Source organism: Botryllus schlosseri, chromosome 8, assembly GCF_051294905.1.
Source record: "Botryllus schlosseri isolate E-star chromosome 8, Bs_hap1, whole genome shotgun sequence".
NCBI lineage: Eukaryota > Metazoa > Chordata > Ascidiacea > Stolidobranchia > Styelidae > Botryllus > Botryllus schlosseri.
In genome coordinates this window covers 1,935,395-1,950,999 of record NC_137243.1, presented here as the reverse complement: position 1 = coordinate 1,950,999, position 15,605 = coordinate 1,935,395, and the positions used below count along the sequence as shown (strand labels likewise).

At 40.7% G+C, this 15,605-nt stretch overlaps 1 protein-coding gene across 5 annotated transcripts in view; it reads right to left on the bottom strand.

The window, feature by feature from the left end:
- Nucleotides 1–403: 403 nt before the first annotated feature.
- Nucleotides 404–15,605, bottom strand: part of LOC145444400 (potassium voltage-gated channel subfamily A member 1-like) — a 35,592-nt gene continuing 20,390 nt past the window's right edge. For all 5 annotated transcript variants that reach the window (XM_080322386.1, XM_080322387.1, XM_080322385.1 and 2 more), the window contains 5 exons: nt 11,710–11,807; nt 10,997–11,193; nt 3,902–4,083; nt 2,606–3,242; nt 404–1,195 (listed from right to left, as the gene is read on the bottom strand). In XM_080322386.1, coding sequence (XP_080178512.1) covers nt 722–1,195; nt 2,606–3,242; nt 3,902–4,083; nt 10,997–11,193; nt 11,710–11,807 — 1,588 coding nt within the window. In that variant the 3' untranslated portion in view covers nt 404–721. The remainder of the gene's footprint in view (nt 1,196–2,605; nt 3,243–3,901; nt 4,084–10,996; nt 11,194–11,709; nt 11,808–15,605) is intronic.

Sequence of the window (15,605 nt, the reverse complement as noted above, 5' to 3'; positions counted from 1 at the left end):
ATAGTTGATTGAGAGGCCGTCGTTGGTCTACAAAATTGTCTTGCAAACTGCAGCACATCTGAACTAGTTTGAAAAAAGGGGGGAATTTGTATGTGAAAAAGAGATTTCAAATAGCATTTGAACATACTTTCAGCAAACAAAAAACAGCCATGAGGAGCATACGTTCGGATATAACTGGTTGACTACATGACAGTTCGGACATGAACAATTTGGAAAATCCGTTACAATTCTAAATGGGAATTCCTCCCTAAAAATTGCAAAATTCCCCCCAAGGGGGGAATTCCTCCCCGGTTGGGAACCACTGAGTTAGTTCATTCACTGCAACATCTTACAGCACGCAATGCCAATATCCCCACCCCATGTCAACTTGGTGTGTATTCTCGGACACCACTACTGACACATATTCGGGTAGAAATAGGTCTTAGTTGAAGAGTCATCATATATATTTCGTATTCAATCGTGTAGCAGTTATATTAATAAAATATATTTTCTATGTCCAATCTTATCTTATACGGGCTTTGATGATAACAATCCTTCCAGAGTCATTAATCGTGAAGACAAACCATCATCAATTCGCGTTAGTGACTGTGTATATTTGTAAACTTGAGGTAACATATTCAATTTCGAAATATCTCCCTGCCTCTGTCGACTTATCATTGATTACACTTTTTAAAACTTTTACTCACATTAGATGTGTACGCGTGCGAACGAGTAAACTCAGTTAAACATCTGTTTCGACGTGCGATAAATTAGGTGAGTTGGAATATCTTCTGTTTCTACCGGTACATTCTGGAGAAGTCCGACAGCTGTTACAAAGGAACGAATTCTCTTTGCTTGTAGTTACAGAATTCCGAATCGGTGTCACTGCGTTCAGGTCTTTCCCAGCGTGCGTAAAGGATAAAAGCACAGCAGGGCTGTCCGTCATTTGCAACGAAGCACGGCTGCCAACTTTCGTTGGCGTTCCAGCCTCTGACGATAAATTACTCTTCTTTCCGAACAGAGGCAAGTAAGGACAAGTGGTAACGTGGCTGTACTGCGTCTGCTCTTCGCCATCAGACTCCCGGTGATAGAAGTAGTTAAAGTTGGAAACGATTACGGGAACGGGTAAGGCGATGCATAACACACCCGCGATGGCACACAGGGATCCGACCACTTTGCCGATGGGTGTTTCAGGCTTCATATCACCATAGCCGACCTGTGAATTCGTAGGATAATGTCAGGGACAGCGTGAATGTATAGATATTAGATAACTAACCTACGGATAGATGTGAAACACGTGAAAGTATGGTTGGAAACCAGATCTTGCAAGTAATTTCAGGTATACAGCTTCGTAAACCGATATGACGGGGTTATAGCTCGCGACGAGAGCGCAAAATTTATTAAAAGTGGTCTTGAACGAAAACCAATTACGAAAATGTAAATTATAACCGGCAATGGCCTGCAACTACCCCAAAATTGCCCCTAAAACCGAAAATTGGTATCGTTTCGAACCGTCGGAGAGCCGCGATACAAAGATAAAATCAATGACCTATTACGACGCTCCGATTGTTCGCAGCAATGCCGATTTCTGCTACAGTATATGGTTGCTCAACTGTCCAGTCAAGTGTTGTAAATATATACGTAGGTTAGTTGACTATGGCATATGCAGCCTATAATTATACCATAATGTCATATAATGGTATGGACACAATCAAATCGCACGGCTCTCTGCGATTGGGTTACATCACACTTTCCATTTGACTAAAGGCAGTTTTACGGCAATTTTTGACCGGGTTCCCGAGCGCAAAAATTGATACAACGGTTATCAATTGAAAGCTACCACGGTACCGACTGCGAAAATACAAATTTTATTCTGCTCGTGGCTTTGAAACCTCCAAAATCAGCCTCGAATTTTGAGTTGTAACGGAGTTTGGTATTGTGACGCAACGACGTCGTCTGGTTTAACATGGTGCAACACAGGAGCAAGTGCGCACGATAATGAGAATGTTATTGCTCAACCGCTTGCGCAACAGTGGCCAATACGCTTCCGCTGCTCCTCACCTGCTTCCAGACGGCATGGTAGCATCACAATACCAAAATCCGTTCCAATGTAAAATTTGAAGCTGATTTTAGGGGGTTCCAGGGCCACGGGCAGAATCATATTTACGTTTTCGCAATCGGTACCGCGGTAGCTTTCAGTTGATACTAATTTTATCAATTTTCGCATTAGGCAAGCCGGCCAAAAATGACCGTAAAGTTGCCTTTGGCCAAATGGAAAGTGTGACGTAGCCCAATTGCAGTGAACCGTTAGCCTTGCTTGTGTTCGCGCCATTCTAGGACACTATGCTTATACGATCTTTGACCGTGATTAATCGAAAATCTGGAAGAAGTGGTCATATGGCGAAAAGCAAGGGTAGGGTGAGGAATCGCTTTTAAGCTTTCACAAGCATGGGTCATACATACATCGCTTCAGCCATCAATGATATGTGATTGTGAAGAGAAGGTGAATGTGATTGCAAATCAACAAGGGGTTGCAGTACCTATGTTTGGGTATGTCAACTGTGCAGTCGTAGAATATCCATCACTGGATCGATGTAGGTAGATTATTCGAAAGAAATGTACTCACGGTAGTCATCGTAACTACAGCCCACCAAAACGCGTGAGGAATCGACAGAAACTTGGTATCCTCTCCATCGGTTTCAGCGAAATAGACGGCAGACGAGAAAAGGATAACTCCGATGAAGAGAAAGAATATCAGCAAGCCAAGCTCGCGCATGGAGGCTTTGAGAGTTTGAGCTAAAATTTGCAATCCTTTCGAGTGTCTCGACAGCTTAAATATTCGGAAGACTCTCACGAGCCTGATCACACGCAGGATGGCAAGAGACATTCCTTTATTCGACTGGTCCGCGTCCACCTCACTCGATAAATCCGTTACCAGCGTGATGAAATACGGTGCGATTGCGACCAAGTCGATCACATTCATCATGTCCTTGAAGAATTCGCATTTGATAGGACAGCATAAGAACCGCACCGTCACTTCCATGCTGAACCAGCAGATGCATATCGTCTCGATGACCCAAAACGGGTTTTTGAACATGGCTTTGTATCTTTCATTTGTCGAGTTCAAAGCAGTCATATTTGGGTAAAGATGCGCCTGGCTAAGGGCGGGGATCGTTTCGAGGCAAAATGAAACGATGGAGAGTAAAATCACGGAAACGGACACGATCGCTACGCATCTAGCTGCAGTGGAACTTTCTGGATATCTAGAATGAAGTGAGATCGTCAAAAAGAGCATAATATCTGTTATAATCGAATAGTATATTCATATTTTCATTTTGATGCTGTTAGGAATCATGATATTGATTGGAATGAATAGATAGTAATTCTTCACTTTGAGTTGGTGTCTTTGTTTTCTGGTCTCTTGTAACTGGCGAAAAAATGACCAATACCAAGCTGAAATTGATGTAGAAAATGTTTGGTCATTTCGTAGATACAGAACTTCGATATACAATTGAATGGTATATTCATATTGAAATGAAACCGAATATTTTCGGCTGACACTCGGGTTTATTTCATTATGAATATACTATTCAATTGTATATTGAAGTTCTGTACCTCCAAGAAGCTCTTCAAATATTTGTTATAGGAGTAATAATTAGCCTAGGGCTGGACAAATTCGAGCAATTGAGTGATTTGATTCTTCGAGCATTACATGTTCGCTTTCTCGTCGGGTGTACCTTGAAAATGTAAGGTCCAATATCTAACAAAGCGGTGCAGTTTGTTATGAATGATACTAAAATATATCTTCCACTACCCACGATTGAAGGGAGGATATAATGAAACCCCGAACTCCCCATGTGCGATGGTATGGATCATGACTCATTCTATAACATGTAACACTGATGTAGGGTGTCGCACTTACTCAAAGAGAAGCCAAACACTTTTCTGTGGTTCGGATGTTGGAAGCGGTTTCTCTTTCTCCTTGATAAAACCTTCGTCTTCCTTGTACTTGTCGAGAACTTCTTCTCCGAGTTCATAAAATCTGATTTCATCCGTAAAAACGTCAATCGGTACGTTCGCAGGCCGACGTAACCTACCCCCGCTCTAGAAATGGGAAAATAATTCACGGAATTTGTTAAGCAAGCTCACTAGTCACCATGCTCCATTTGGGGTCCAAGTTACACAAAGATCTATATTTCAACCGGCGGAAAGAACAGTGGAATACATACTCACTTATCCACAATATGGAAATAAGGCAATTGCAATGGTGTACTCTTCGGAATCAGAGTATGGTGTGAACGTGAGGTTCACGTTCACGTTCTCTGTGTGAACCTTAGAAATTTACAGGTTCACGTTCACAAACGAACCTTGGTAAGTTCTGCACCATTAACCTTTTTAATATATTACGATTTTTCACGTCATTGTAACATCTTTGGCCACTCAACATCTTTGTAACCACTAGGGATGGTGTGAACGCGAGGTTCACGTTCGCGTTCTGTGTGTGAACCTCGGAAATTTAGAGGTTCGCGTTCACAACAGAACCTCGGTAGGTTCTGCACTGTGAACCTTCTTCATCGATTACAATTTTCACTTCATTGTAACATCTTTGGTTCAAATTTATTACATTTCAACTGCGGGCCACTCTATGTATGGCGCTGGCAGCATTAAAATCAACACTAAACGAGCATGCACCTTGACAATCTCAAACGTTTTACTTGCTTTGTTACAAAAGTTTGCTCGAAATATCCATCTTTCCGTTTGTGGATATTTAGTGACACTCTGCTGTGAGCTTGAGCCGCAATCACACAACATCACGAGCCGAATACGTAGTCAGCGAATGATGCTTATTCAACCAAACAATGAGATTGATATCGTTTTCTGATGCAAAAAATCTAGCAGGCGTACGGGGTCAATCTTGAATTCATATCTTTACTGCATCATTAAAACCAAATCCGTGCGATTGAGGTGTTGGCTACTGCTGTAGAACTTGTTAGTGGGGTAATATCTGTAGCAAGTATAGAAACTCGTTTTACGTTCTGCTCAATATCAATGTAGCAATACCCAGACGCCGAATACATTGTCCGGTCTGGCCTAGACCTTTAAGGCGTCAGCTTATATTTCTTCGTAAGTCCTCGTAGAAATTGTTGGCAAAGCGACGGAAGATATTGATTTTATGGGAGTATTATATCCTTTGATTGCCTCAGTTGATACATTTAGCGGCGTTTAAAACGCCAATATGTACTTCAGCATTGTGGCCTTATGTGGCTCGAGTCGTCGCTAGGTATCGTGTGCAATCGCTTCATTGAAAGATAGAGATGAAATTAGCAATATGACGTGACGTCACGAGGTTCACGTTCGTGTTCACACAGAACCTTTCAAAAAGGTTCGCGTTTACACGAACCTGAACCTTTCAGAGGTTCACACCATCCCCAGTAACCACTCAATGCAGGGCGCTAGCAGAATAAAAACATCAACACTAAACGAGCATCCACCTTGAAAATCTCAAAAATTTCGCTTGCTTTGTTTCAAAAGTTTGCTCGAAATATTCAGCTTTCCGTTTATGAATATTTAGTGACTCTCTGCTGTGAGCTTGGCCCCCTAGTCACACAACATCAAGAACGAGATACACTAGTCTTCGGATGATGCTTATTCAATCAATCAATGAAATTGATACAAAGAATGCATCGTTGTCTAATGTAAAAAATCTATCAGGCGTACTGGATCCATCTTGATCTGATATCTCTATTGTATCATAAAATCCGAATCCGGGCGGTTGGCGGGTTGCTAACTTGTTTATGGAGTAATATTGGAAACAAGGATAGAAATCCGTTTCACACTCTGCTAGATATCAATGTAGCAAATCAGATACCGAATACGTTGCCGGACTGACCTAGACCGTTAAGCCGTAAGCTCGTATTACCTTGCAAATTCTCGTCGAAATTGTTGGAAAAGCCACTGAAGATATTGATTTTATGGGATTATTACATCATTTGATTGCTCCAGTTGATCTCTTTGATGACGGTTAAAAAGTCAGCATGTACTTCTGCATTGTGGCATAACGTGGCCAGAGTCGACGCTTGGTACATTAATATATCACTTCACTGAAACGCAGGTTCGGAATTAGCAATGTCACGCCACGTGGCGTCAGAGGTTCACGTTCGCGCTCACAGCGAACCTTTCAGAAAGGTTTGCGGTGACACGAACCCGAGCCTTTCAGGGGTTCGCACCATCCCTATATCATTTAAGGATCGAAACGTGTTTCTTAAAGCTGTAAAATCATGCCATAATTGTGTAAATACTTTCCAAAAAACATGTTGAATGAGTCTATCGGGATTACCGGTGAAGGTGCTAGTTATCGGTTTTATCGGTATCGGTTGAAACGTCAGATAGTTATCTAAACTGACCCTGATATATAGTGAAAATTGTGACTGTTTGCAATAATGCTTGTGGCAAAGGTAGGTTTAATCATCAGTACATTGTGTTTCATTCGAATATACAGTTTATCAATTTGCGCTAAACCAATCATAAATATTTCACCCATGTAGAACATATCCCAAATCCATACTGCCGTCACCTATACCAAATCACGCGGAAGCATATATCTTACCCCACAATATATAGCCACACGAAAGATGGCTAAAGCTGTCACATCAATCGCACGCCCTTCGGAGGGTAAATTACGAGTTGCAGGCCGGCAAGAGAATCTATGTCACTACCCATCATATTCAACCCGTTCATTTCACGGCTTTCAAACTAAAGAATAGGGCAATTACGCTCCGCGAGTAAACGCATTTACGAGAGCGCACGTTTGCTCCCGACTCTTGACGTGTCATTGAGTATGCCCTGTGTTATCAGTAATTTCATCAACGTTCTAAACTGATGCGCGTCATGAAATATTTATTATCCTCCGCAATTTCGCAAAAGGCAGATCGTAGAGGCGGCGCACATTCACAAACTTCTCTCGCATGATATGCAACACTGTGCCAGCCATTGGGAGGATGAGTATCGTTTGAAGGTGCTACATCTATATGCTCGTTTTGTCGAGGTCAAAACATTTCGCACATCCTCTAAGCTCACACTGCCGTCGAGTAAAGTATACTCGATCTAAACACGATGATTTTATGTACTATAGCAGGGGCTCCCGAACACTTGAATATTGGTGGGCCACTTGAATATTGATGACCATTTTTTAGTCGTCCGAAAGGTGCCAACCGGACTAGGTAACGGTGAAAACAATACTTATATTACTACGCATCAGAATCGATAATAATTTAGACATGAAAATTCTTTGTGCAGTGTGCAACTGTGCAATGTGCATCCATGTCTTAGCCGCGCGAGGCGCTAAATTTTTTCAAAGGTAATTAATGAATTCGGTCAAAAATAATATTGCTTGCATGTGTTGCCGGTCGCCTCTGTGTTGGCTACCACTGGGCTAATTAGACAGGGACAGGATTAATCGGTTCTTCGACATATCAATATCGAAGATTCCGGCGAATATGCGTCTATCATTTTGTGCAAAGGTTTCAACGCTGACGCTGTTTCTGTTAGTGCAGACGCGAAGTCGCAGGTTGGACGACACGTTCTCTCATAATTGCGAATATAGATAGACTCAATTCTGCAAATTGGGTGTATTTTTAATTTTTAATTTTCAGGAGGGGCGCCAGTACTGAGAGAAAGGTATCAAATTAATCTGCCAAAAATCATTTTACTTTATGGTCATATACGACGATCTACCAACAATGTGGCTGGCCCCTGGCTACACGAATGCGTCGGAACTAATATTTAGACAGCAATGTTCCGCATTTCGCGGTCAGGTTAATAAAATTTTCGGTTGACCTTGCAACTTCACAATAACTTTCCTGTACAATTAATTTTTTGTGATAACATAACTAGTTTCGAGAATTACCTCGCGGGCACTCAAAACCTTCTTGCGGGCCACGGGTTGGCCGCCCATGCCTTAGTCAAATCTTTATATCGGTTTTTAATGCCTGCTTGAAAGTTTTCTAATGACTAAAAATGACTTTTAACTAACATCTATTTCGCCTATTTCATGCCTAATAAGGTCACGTAATCATTAAAAAAAAAATCGCCACTTTCACATCTCCCCTCACTGCCTCATTACCGAATAACAATATAGTTTTGTGGTTTCTTAATGATGTATTCCGAGATTGCCCTTTCCCAGACCCCCTAAAACTAGTCCGTCGACCTCGGTTTAAGATCCCTACGCTATTTTTTCGGTGATTTCACCATCATGGTTTCGAACATGAACAAGAAGGCAAATTGTATCTACACAACCTCTCATTCAAGTCGTGTGCACTATTGGTTCGGTGCAAAATAGGCCATTAAGCATTTTCCTTTCTCCCCACATTCTACGGGATCACGATTGAAAGCCGCTTCCGGCGGGATCAATAATGTCTTGACATTGATTTTTGAAATAGGATATCGGCGATTATTCTCAGGAGGTCTCAGCAACACACAAACCCTATCATTACGTTTTAGTTATCATTGACGTAACGAATTATGACCACATTCGTTCCGGGATAGACTGATTAGGCAATGGCACAATCGATATACATCATGACCGGACTGCTTCAGTTGGTTGAATTGAAACCATATGATGTAAAGTGGAAATAAGCTCGGCGATGTCAGTTATTTCGGTTGAGCTCCACCCTGTACGTACAGTTCATTCATTCATTACTCTCTTACTGAGTACTGCGATATTGCTTACTTAGGTGTCTTCGTTATAAATATTAATTTTCTTGATAAATACGAGTGCGTTACATGCGTTATTGGCTTGTAAGGTCATCGGATCGCAGTAATCTTCCCGGACTAATTTATTCAATGTACGTGTGCCGAGCCTTGTCGCTTTCTCTCAATTTTGGATGGTCCACAAGAACTATATGTTGTCTTTATAAACAGTGTTTCCAACTCGCTACTGACCATTGTAAATGTAAGATATCATGTTGCTACGGTTACGCATGAGTATGAAATATGCGATACGTTTCGATTTCCCGCGAGTACAGATCTATTCTTGAATACGCCAACTGAATAGCGCATGAAGGTTGCGTCATACTGCTAGTTGACCTGGTTGGAAGATACGTCCAAGCCCATAATCGGATAATTGGACATAATCATATTATTAGGTACTTGATATATACTACACTATACCATGAACTTAAATCATCGTAAAGTTATACATCAACATTCGTGCACGACTAATGTGGTTGTTTCGGGACAAAATAACAGCCCCGAAGGTCAAACGCTATTGAGATCTGTAACACATGGAACGTGCAACTCGTCGGAGAGATTTCTAGTAAAAGGTTCGGAAAATAAGCGTCTCTATTCTCACATGTACATTTCCAGTTGCTACATCGCACCCTTGTCTATTACAACCAGATAGCCTGATTTCGGTACCAATGACCGAATTATAATAGTTTATGATGGTAGTTCTGTTACTGCATGATGATTGCCATATATTTGTATGAATATGGGGGCTACCTCTTCTCAAATGCTGTTCAGCATTGACAAAGCTTTTAAATGTCGTAAATATATAGCTCAATATGGAGGAGGTGTATAATGGGCTTTCCCTTCTATGGTACAAGTGGCGATGTGGTCTGCATCTTCAATATAACGTGTGCGGCTGAACGCATTCCACAATTTGGGGTCAAGCTAAACACTCCCTGTCGCCTTCTCGGCGTTAAAGCAACCATCGTGAGCTCATGCCATTTCGACGCATGCGTGGATACGCTGCATAAATTATTGAGACTGCATCATAGCACAAGTTCTACATGAAAGGAAGCCGTGAGCGCTTTTTAACCCGTTATGTATTATTTAAACGCCCAGAGACCGTGGCGGTTTAACCTTGAAAGGCGACAATTAGCTCTGTACAGCACCAACGCGACTGCGACCTTCCCACTAGATTACTACGCGCCACCGATACATAGATTATAACGCATGCGATGAACTGGACCTTCAACTATACCACGAAATGATCATTACGTTCACCCTAATATACTCTATGCAGACTGCCGAGTCTAAGGAAAATAGTTTACTAGTGGGAATGTTAGGAAAAGTATTAAAGCAGACTACATTGCCAATTCTGCAAGTGACATATCGGCCATCACATATTGCTATCTTCTTTGTGGGATGAACATCAGTTACAAAGCAATTCTCCGCGATAGTCATCGTAGCGTAGCGCCATACCGCGGGATGCGCTATAGCGATTAAATTATCATTGATCCGAACTAGCACTGTCCGGTTCGGGCAGCGAAAATTTGAATAAAGCCTTATCCAAGAAACGATTGCAGTAACCATAACTGTATTCAAGATGCATATGGTAATAAGCAATATTTTACATATCATATCACAATCAGCTGTGCGTTATTGCTGGGTTCCCCGAGATTATAGTATCCTTGACCTGACGCTTGACGAATAGAATAGAAGAATCCAGAGCTTTACAACATTTTAGACGGTAGCCCCCTTTAAAACATTTTCAATCAATCAATGCCCTCCTATTTTTCCACTTTTTTAAACAACTTAGAAATGGTGTTTCAATTAGATAACAAGTTTATACAGTAGCTGGTAGTCACGCTGTGTAACATAGAGCATTGTACGACTCCCACATTTTCATGTACACATTTAAAGCCAATCTTTAGCTAACATTCATCGCACTTACTTCTTTTAGAGGGGTAGCCTTTGCGCAAATTTGAAAAAAGTAATATTAATAATAATAAATCTAAAATTAAAACAACGTAAGTATACTCAAGGACAAGGCTTCGCTTATTGGTGTCTTACTATTTACTTTTAATTTTTTTTACAGTGGAGTAGACTCACAGATGATTTTTTCAAACGTTTGGCGCCATGAAAAAGGCCAAGGCCGCCAGGTTTGGAACCACTGGTCTTCGCACTTAATCTTGGAAAACTTTAAACTAAATGAAGCATAGGCTGCGATAATCCACGTTATTTGAACAGCGGATTGCAATATCCCATGCAGCCATTTTACAACACCTTTCCTTACCTGGTAATAATATAATATGGCGTCGAATGCGGCTCTGTTCCGATCGAAATAGTATTCACTGCGAATTGGGTCGAAAAACTGCCTCCTCCTCTCTATATCGCCTAGTAAAGTGTCCGGGAATTGATTAAGTGTCTTAACTTGCGTTTCGAAACGAAGTCCGGATATGTTTATGACTATCCTTTCGCAGCATTCCGCACCTAAACGATATGGCAGACATGTCATCTAAGATAATAAGAAAAGAAACTCCCGCGAATAAAATAATTGGGTTGTTATCGTATAATGTCTCGGACAATATCTTCCAGATTCAATTTCGACAAAAAGGTTTCCGCCATTGAAATCATTTCAATTTTACGTTAACTTTGGGCGATTTTTGCGATGAAACAATAGTAATCGGGAAATGCAATGTGTGTGTTTTCTACTTTTGGAGGAGGATAGCGATTTTGAATCGCGAAGTTTTGCGCAACCATAACGACTTATTAGTATAAATAATCGATATCTAATTGTCTCTTGTACAAGTTTCAGTTCTGTTCAGCTTATTAATAATTTCACTATTTGAAAACATGAAAAGATAGCGATAAAAGGAAATGAGAGTAACGTGTCGTCACCTGTTTTGAATATACCATTAAATACTTAAGTTCAGGAACATACTGAACCTGACTTTCAAGCTATATGTGGACAGTGAGAGGTGTAACTGCAAAATAAGTCTAACAAACCTGAACTGTGGTCCAATAATCGGGAAGCTGATGTATCCGCGGAAGGGTAGGCCGTGACATCGCCCCCGTCGATGCGCAGATAGGTGCTGTGGTGCGCCCTGTCCAAAGAAAGTTATAATTGTCAGTCACGCAATCGGTATAACAGAGAGCAGTTGTGCAATAGAAACCAACAACAGAGTATGAGCTCAACAATGTAATAGATTGAAAAGTTTGAAATTGCGCAATCGCGACATGAAAAAGTTATATCTACTTGGTACGCAACTCATACGGCGGTAAAATAAGACGCTATACTGTATCTCTTTGCTCGTAGACATCGTGAGATGTCATTCGCGGCCTGAAAATCAGTAAACTCAACAAATTTTGAAACATTACTGAAAGTACATCCGTCACATATCACCACGTCACGTCTCATGAACAACCAATTTTTCCGACACGTCTTCAGGAAGAGCCTTCGCGATGTAGACAGATAACATATGTTTCCTCTATCTTTGACTCTGACGACACAAGGTATCGGAGGTATCGCAGTTGAAAGTTCTGGATTTGATAAATAGCAATAACGGTGGGTAATCCCCGAATTCTACGGGTTGGATTTGTGTCAATTCTTTTTTCATCCTTTTTCTATACAATTTAACAATTTCATGGGGTTGACAATAAAATTATAAAAATATCATATTTTTTGTAATCAAATCAAATCTTCCAAACTCTAAATAGCTTCACTTCTACCGGTACGAATTGAGGCAAATTAGGTGTGCAACATAATTTTAGCCAACCTAACAATTTTATGGAATAGTCGCAAAAATAAAATAAAAATGTTATTTACGAACAAATCTACTGTACATTCATGTACGCATACACCATTATCTTTTACTCGTTTAAATTAATGGAGGCATAATCCAGTAATCATCTTCCCCAATAGAGTACAGTAAAGCTGTGACATGCCCTTTCTTTATCGATTCCCTTCGTAGTAGATCTTCAAATGATCCACGACTTTAGTAGATATATTAAAATGGATCGGTTTCATTGACAGATCAAAGGACAATAGTAGGCCTATACCCCTCCGTTGTTACTAATATATCCCGTTATATATTGCACGCAGTATTGATTAAAATGCATGTTTTAATAGAGTTATAATCAACAATCATTTGCTGTCTTTCTGATGTCGGCAGACTCTCACGGATACCTTAACAGTTTACGAAGCCAAGACATTCAGGTTCAATGTCAACATTTTCCAAGTTGTATATACTGAAAATAATTGGTGTATATGAATGAACTGCTGGCAGAAAGATATGGTCAAAGCGAAGGACACCCACACTGCATTCACATAGCATGAGCATCTTGAAATTCGGAAAAGTTCAGCCATTTGCTTTAGGACTATTGACCTGCCTGGAAAGGCACGGCTTCCACGCCTATCGCATTCTACATAATGCCTCTCTATTGAACATACCGGGATTCACTACTTAACGCTGAAAACTTCTTTGGTTCCAAATATATTTAATGATGATATATACATGGTACTTAGGAAAATTCATGAGAATGTGACCTAAGAAGATCATATTTCGAATTGATGTGCCATAACTTATGCTTCTTTCTACACACTCTGTCGAGAAAAACGGATCGCGATTAGCTGTTACATTAATTCAGAGGTGTTTTCCTAAATTCTGATGTTGGACAAAATCAAGCTTAGGTATTAATACAATATAAACGAGTTTTTCGACGCATTAATGACGTTCATAATCGAATTAGGTTAATTATTGCCGTTTGGAATTTCAGTTCATCCAAAACCCATTCCGAGCTCAAGGATGCTTGTTTAATCGTTATTCATAAAGGATATCTCTCCCACATTAAATTTTTTCTCTCCGCTAGTTTAAGACCTACTTTGACTTCCACGTATGCATTGGCATATCGACCTATAGGATGCAGAAAGGTGAAATTGAAATTATATGCGACATAGTCTGTAACTTGCATTCGTGTGAATAACGTCGTTCTGACTATACTTTAAGGCTAATATTTTATGATATTGCTGCGCCAAGTGTTGGTTAGGTTTCAAAATCAACATGAACATTTAGGTAGAGCCGCGTTTTGCGTACGACTGCAATCACGCGATATCTTGCCATGTTTCAGGTGAAATGAAACGGTATCTCGAATCTACGTAGGGCTACCATGCGTTCTCCTTTAGGAGGATTTGTCCACCATTTTGAGGTTTTTGAAAATGTCCTCCGAGGACGCCTAAATGTCCTCATTTTTGGCAATTTTTCCTTCTTTACAGCTTTTAGAGCTAAGATAGTGGATAGATTCGAGTGAAAATGGGCATAAATGACGCTAAATAGGAAATTCGTGTTTAGAACGAAAGTGACGACCTTATTTTAATTTTTTTGGTCAACTAACGTAAAGTGAGAAAGAAGAACTGTACTTCTGGAGTTGAGCCGGAAAATTAACCTTTTTTCAGTTAACCAACCACAATGTCGTGAAAGATTTACTATTTTCTCCGGATTTTACTTCAGTGTCCTGGGTCTCAAAGCTTTTGAAAAAGTGTCCTCTTTTCCCGATTACAAACTATGGTAGCCCTAAATCTACATAAATGATAAAGGTTTTACGGCCACGCTTACGCGCGAACGTTTTGATGCAAAAACATCAGAATACTGATTTTACGCAGCCGCGGCTGCCTGACGCCAGCGGTAACTTCCAAAAATGTTGAAGTGTACTGTACCGCGCGGGATCCCAAGGGACATTCGCAACGCAACCCGCTCCAAGTAGCACCGCAGAATTTTATCGGCAAGGAAGACGAATCGATTAAGGGTCTCACTTGGCCGAGCACTCTTCAGATTGCTATACGTGATACCTTATTTTGCAACGTATCATAAATGATGTTTCAGATGAACCAAGGGCGGGCAACTTACGGCCCGCGGGCCGGATTCGGCAACGCGGCGGGATTTTGCGCCGCCCGCAGACATATTCTACACTGAAAGAGAAATTCCCACCTGAAACATGGACAACTTTTTGCGTCACTTAATGAATCCAAATTTGCCAACGCGAGAAAGATTGCCTTGAAACTACTTGTTTTGTTCGGGTCTACATACATTCACGAGCAAATATTTTCGATGATGAACATTAACAAGACAAAGATGTGTCCCAATAAACTGCGATGCTTATATGCAGTCTTTACTAAGGGCCTCTACGTCTGACATGGATCCATAGTTAAAACAACTTGTTGACAACTTAAATCGACCACAGATGTCTCAACAGCTATTGAAGTACATTACATTATTAATGTCATGAAATGCTGCGTTTTGCCTTATGCTTATGGTCTAAACTTGAAGTTTACATTAAATGCCATTTATTCCTTGTATAGGTGGATAAATACGCGATTAATGTATTGATTGAGGAATCCGGCCCGCCAAATACTTAATTTTCTCATATCCGGCCCGCCGACTGGAGAAGTTGGCCGCCTCTTAGGTAAACGAATGCAAATAATGCAGAAAATATTTCTTCCAAGTTAAGTGCGAATGCTGTTGCTGAGGGAAAGCATTTATGGCCCTATAGATTTCGGAACACCACCAATTCTGCCCGTTGCAGTTAATAAGTTGTGTAACTGTAAGGCATCGATACTTTGAAGTATCACACCACGGTCTGTAGACATATGAGCATTGAGCAATCAGCATAATAGCGATTGGGCATGCGATACTTGAGCATGTAGATTAAATTTCGGGATAGGGTTGGGGTTAGCGAGGATTGTAGATTGTATTTTTGCTTCGAGTCAGGCCCGAGTCTGAGTCCGGGTCGTGGTAATTGTTGTCACTGTTCATTTTCGAGCTCAATCCGGTTCAACTGATCTTTCACAACTTTTCTTGGGTGATATTGAATGTTTCGCATTCACAACATACTTATTTCATTCGCTT